This window comes from Phaethon lepturus, unplaced genomic scaffold, assembly GCF_000687285.1.
Source record: "Phaethon lepturus isolate BGI_N335 unplaced genomic scaffold, ASM68728v1 scaffold10428, whole genome shotgun sequence".
NCBI lineage: Eukaryota > Metazoa > Chordata > Aves > Phaethontiformes > Phaethontidae > Phaethon > Phaethon lepturus.
The window spans coordinates 11607-17307 of NW_010558292.1; the positions used below are offsets into that span (position 1 = coordinate 11607).

At 49.1% G+C, this 5701-nt stretch overlaps 1 protein-coding gene across 1 annotated transcript in view; it reads left to right on the plus strand.

Annotated features, from left to right (window-relative positions):
- The first annotated feature begins 2791 nt into the window (after positions 1-2791).
- The window catches only part of LOC104625399 (solute carrier family 23 member 1-like), a 22695-nt gene continuing 19785 nt past the window's right edge, over positions 2792-5701 (plus strand). Inside the window, exon 1 of the mRNA XM_010293014.1 lies at positions 2792-2845. Coding sequence (XP_010291316.1) covers positions 2792-2845 — 54 coding nt within the window. The remainder of the gene's footprint in view (positions 2846-5701) is intronic.

The following is a 5701-nucleotide window of genomic DNA, read 5'->3' on the forward strand; positions in this document are numbered from 1 at the left end:
AAGAGGGACAAAGGGGTTGCCCTCCACATCAAGAAATGGATAGAGTGCAAAGAGCTGTCTCTGAAAAATATCCATGAGCAGGTTGAAAGCTTATGGGTAAGAATCAGGGACCGAGGCAACAAAGGGAACCTTGGGGCTGGTGGCTGCTACAGGCTGCCTGATCAAGGGGAGCCTATTGTCAAAGCCTTCTTACTCCAGCTACAGGAGGCATCGTGCTCGCAGGCTCTCGTCCTGCTGAGGGACTTCAATCACCCTGGCATCTGCTGGAAAAGTAGCACAGTGAGCTGTAGCAACCCAGGAGACTCCTGGAATGCATTCAGGATAACTTCTTAAGCCAGGTAATAGACAGCCCTACCAGAGGAGATGCGATATCGGGCCTGTTGTCACCAGTGCAAATGAGCTAATGGGTGACATCAAGATAGGAAGCAGCCTGCGCTGCAGTGATCAGGCATGGATGGAGTTCGCAGTCCTGAGGGATATGGGTCAGGTGAAGAGTACAGTCAGGACCCTGAATTTTAGGAAAGCAAAATTCCAGCTCTTCAAGGAGTGAGTCAATAGGACCCCCTGGGAAACTGCCCTCAGGGACAAGGGAGCAGAACAGAGCTGGCAGATCTTTAAGGACACTTTCCTTAGACCGCAAGTGGTCCCCATCCCCAGGTATAAGAAATCAGGAAAAGAAGGCAAGAGACATTTGTTCAGCCTGGAGAAGAGAAGGCTCTGGGGAGACCTTATTGCAGCCTCCCAGTACTTAAAGGGGGCTTATAAGAAAGATGGGGACAGACTTTTTAGCAGGGCCTGTTGCGATAGGACAAGGGGTGATGGTTTTAAATTAAAAGAGGGTAGATTTAGACTAGATATAAGGAAGAAATTTTTCCCAATGAGGGTGAAACACTGGCACAGGTTGCCCAGAGAGGTGGTGCATGCCCCATCCCTCGAAACATTTCAGGTCACGTTGGATGGAACTCTGAGCAACCTGATCTAGTTGAAGGTGTCCCTGGTCATTGCAGGGGGGTTGGACTAGATGACCTTTAAAGGTCCCTTCCAACCCAAACTATACTGTGATTCTATGTTTCTATGACCTTTTTGATGGGAGGTCTCATAAAAGTCTACTGGGAAGATAGACTAGCCCCAGAGGAATATTATGCCATGGCTTGGCCAAAAAAATCACAACAAGAGAGATTATGAGGCACAGAGAGTGGCTAATTTGTGGAGTAGACTCGGGTTAATGGAGGATATCAGAATGGACAGATTTAGATGGCTGCTCAGAGAACTGCACTGTACCCATTGAGAAATGCAAGCAGGAACGTACCTTCAAATAAAGGAATGGAAAAATATGATGCTCCTTTTCTTAGAGCTTTGCAATAGTGCATCCTCACTGGTATTGCTTAATGGACACTGCTGATATATAGAATAAAAAGGATAACAACAGATGAGTAAGTCTGTACAACAGGGAGTTTTTGTGCTGCTCCCTCTGCTCTGGGAATTGGTAAAGTTGAGAGTGAAAGTGTCCAGGGTAGTTTGACCAGGGAAGGGGTTCTCATTTAAAGCTTGCAGAAAAAAGTGGCCTCATGCCAAGATCAGCGGGGCTTGAAATGCACCCGCTGAAATAAAAATATGGGGACATCCCTGTATAATGGGAGTTCAGAGAGGAGATCTGGCAAAGTCGTGAACATCTGGTAATTTTGATGCCTTAAGATTTGGCTGTCTGGGAGCTCATAGCTTCACTGATGGTGTTGAGGGCAAGGTTTTCTTGCCCTGTAATGCAGTCCTGGTCTGAAGAGAAGGTCTGAGAATACCAAAGCTCTGCAGGAGAAATAGGGACCAGAGTTTATTTCTGTTACGCTGCTTCCTGTGATAGCATGCCCCTCTCCACAGGAGCTCTCTGCAGCTGGTCTGGGAAGTTCACTGCTTCGGGAAGACATTAAATTATATAGATACTTAAATCTGAAGAGGGCTACAGTGGGATGGCTAGAATGGCTTGATGGAGCATTAACACTGTTTGCTCGTTTCTAAGAGAAGGGTAATTGTGCTTCAGGCCATCCGATGATCACCATTCAGATGATCCTTAGCTGAATGGAAATAATCAGATGGCCAGAAAGCAGTCCTTTTTCAATCTTATGTCTTTTATACTTCCCTGGTGTCATGTTCTGATGACTTGATTATTGGTTGCTGCCTTAAATATGTTCCCAGTAAAATCCTCATTCTTTTTATGCTGTAATAGGATTATCATACAAGATGTCGACGTTTGTACCTAAGCCAAAATACACAGCAGTTTACATGCAGAACAAGTGAAACCTTCTAGAAATTGAATTTTCTAAAGACGAGCACAAAGCTCTTCAAACAGGCCCAACCCACACGGAGAATGCAAGTTGCTGTTGAATCAATAATGAAGCAACAAGTTTTAAGGCTGTGCCAGGAAAACAGGGAAATATCTCACCTCTCTGATACCTCCTCGCATGCTTACCTACGGAGGAAGTTTTTTCTGCCACCAGTTACTGATTCACTCAGTCCAGGGAAGGGCTGCTTTCCAGTTTGGTTTGAATGCCAGTCCTCTAATCAGCTGGAGAAAAGGAGTCCCTTATATAAGCCAAGGGCAAGGAAATGCTGCTGCGATACGGCTCACATGAATAGCTAGGACTGAGTGCTGATTGACTCCTGAAGTCCAGCTTCTGCATCTCCTCACCCCGTTTCTTTAGGGCTGTGTTGACTGGGACAAGTGGCAATTTGGGAGGCTTTCCTCTTCTCACTGGTCTTTCTTTTTCAAGGCAGTCGGTGAAGGCAAGTAGAAGGCATGACCCCCTCCTCAGACAAAGAGCTCAACGGGCTAGATAACCCCAGCTTCGTGGTGAGTCTGCTCCTCTCTGAAGGGTAATTTTTGCATAAACGGGTGCGAGCCCTGCGAAAGGAGGAGAAAGGGATAGCCAGGGCGCTCGACTGGCTGCGAGGATGCTGGTGTGTGGTAAAGGTCTGTCTCGGCTCCTTCAACAGGGATCTGAGGAATGATTTCCTCACTACAGCCTGCTGCTGCTGCAGACTCTGCAGACTACTTTCCACGCTCTGGCATGCTTTTCACTTCTTTTCTCTCCATTATTTCTAAATCGGTAGCGTAGGTGAATAGCAGTGCAAGTGTACCTGTACTGAAAAGCAAGCAAGATTGTGGCTCCTTGTGGCTGCATCACTGAACATTTTATGTATTAATTAGTAAAATTACAATAGAAATTTAGCCTAGTGAAGAACGTGTTTCTTTTTCTTCTGGATCTGTTTCTAGCGGGGAGAATTCTCAGAGAGGTGGGTGAAAAAGGGGTTTGGGAGTCAGTGGGGGAGAGCACCCTGTAGAGTTCTAGCAGGGTGGTAAAAGCTGTAAATGATGTGTCAGTTCAGGGGTGTGCAGTGCGCTGGAAATGCTGCGGGCTGTAACAGCCATAGGGCAAGGGCCTGGGGCACGGCAGCCCCCCTTCCTATCTATCTCACAGCAGGGGTCACCTCCATCAGAAACTAAAAGAGCTGCTTATGTTCTGAGAGCAGGTGTGAAGGAGTGGGGTCCTGCAACCATCTTGGTACAGACCACCCGCCTGGGGGGCCTTGGAGGAGGCATTTAAGCTCTCAGTGTGCAAGTCTCCCATTTCTTGGCTCACCCTTGGTGAGCTTGCTGTGAGCTGTGGAGGTGGGTGTGCTCAGAGCAAGTCAGAGGTTTTCTTTCGCTATTGTTAACAGTCTCCGTTTCTACCTGTTCTGCCGTAACACAGATCAGGCTTGTGACTTCCTCTGCTTTGAAGGAGGAAGAAGATGGGGGGCTTTTACCTGTGGTTCAAGCAGTTCAATTTCTGACTGCCTTCCTGATGCGCGTATTTAAGATGCTGTTGGGGGCCCTGATGCTGAGCCTGGAGCCTAAGGCTCACAGAGGGAGTCCTGGTCCCCCAGGTTCATGGGAGCAGCTGGGCTGAGAACCACCAGCGGTGGTTCCCCATTCCCACTCCAGACTGCCCTTGCCTTGCCCTCCTGTCAGCATCTCAGCATCACAGGCAGGCTGAGGTTGGAAGGGACCTCTGGAGGTCAGCTTCTCCAAGTCCCTGTTCAAGCAGGCTCACCTAGATCCAGTTGCCCAGGACTATGTCTAGACAGTTTTTTTAATATCTCTAAGGATGGAGACTCCACAACCTCTCTGGGCAACCTGTGCAGTACTTGCTCAACCTCACAGTGATAAAGCGATTCCTGATATTAAGATAGGACCTCCTGTGTTTCAGTTTCAGCCCATTGCCTCCGGTCCTATCTCATCCTGTTATCTCCACTCCATCCTTCTCCCACGGAGCCCTGCTCGCTTGCTCTCCTCCAGCTCCTGGGAGGCTCAGGCCTTCATGTGATGATCATGTGGGGCTGTTGCTGGCACAGGCTCTGCCTGGCTGGAATATGCCTCCTGGTTAACATGGGAAAAGTTGCAAAGCAAGGAAAGGAGCTTACTGCTGTCAGCTTAGGATTCATCTGCTCGTGGTGTTATTCAGGAGTAGCTGTCCCCAAATAACTCCGTGCATGGGCAGTCTTAAGTACCTCGCTGTACATTTGTTAATGCACGGCTCAGGCTCTCTTGTTCTGAAACGAAAATGTCTCCACAGGGAGTTTTTCAGGAATGAAAAGGAATGCCTTTTGCTCTCGAAGTTCATGCCTGAGTTCAGTTTGAATTAACTCTGCCTTCGCCTATCTATTTTGAAGTGTCTGTAATGCTTCCAGCCTGCGTAGGCTGGATAAATACACTGCTTTTAAAAGGTATTACATAGCACATTTTCAACGACGTTATCTGAAATGGGACTTCGGAGACTCAGCCATGAGAATGGAAACCTGGAGGTTTCAAGCAAATGATGAAGTCCTTCAGGATTAATCAGCCACACCTGCAAAATTTACAACTGAACGTAACATTCGCAACCCTCTTCCCTGACCGTAGCATTAGCTGCTTGCCTCCGTCGGGAGGTAGGCCATGAGTGTTACTGCAGCTGCCTCACTTTTCTGGGCATATCTGTGTCTTCAGGTTCCAGCAGGACTTGGAGGATTTAAAAAAAAAAAAAAAAAAAAAAAGAGTTTGGTGCTGACAAACTGGTTAAGCTTCTCCTGACAGCAGGTCTCCGTCCCTGCCCTATGGAGCAGGGTATCCCAGCCCAGAAAAGGCCTCTGCTGCCGGTGTGGCGGGGACTCGCTGCCTGGAGAAGGGTCAATGAAACAAATGGTTTGGGATCTTAATTAGCCTTGGCATTTGCCTCAAAACGTTGTGGCTTCCCAGGCAGCCTCCCTCTGCCGCGTGCGTGTGTGCGCAGGGTGTGCGTGTGTGTACACGCAGGCGGGATGTGCGCGGGTGTCGTGCGTGTGTGTGCGTGTGTGTGTGAGGGGGAAGGGTGGGGTGGAGGGAGCAGCTGACAACTGGGAGCGTTTACTTAGCTGAAATACCAGGGAAGCAAAGCAATATTTTGCTTTCCTTGGCAAAACACATCTCTCTATACAATTCCACAAGGCGTACAGCTCCCCAGGGAGCCCTGGGGCTTCTGGCTGCCTGGGAGGCGATCTAAGCCTTTGTGGGGAGCTATTTTGGACCCCACCACCTCCCTCAGGCCCCAGGCTGTTTCCCGGTCCCCCGTGCTGCCCCCGCCTTGGGGCAACCCTCTGGGTGCCATTCCCCACGGCTGGTGGCCGAGCTGCGGCAGGAGCCCCGGAGGCC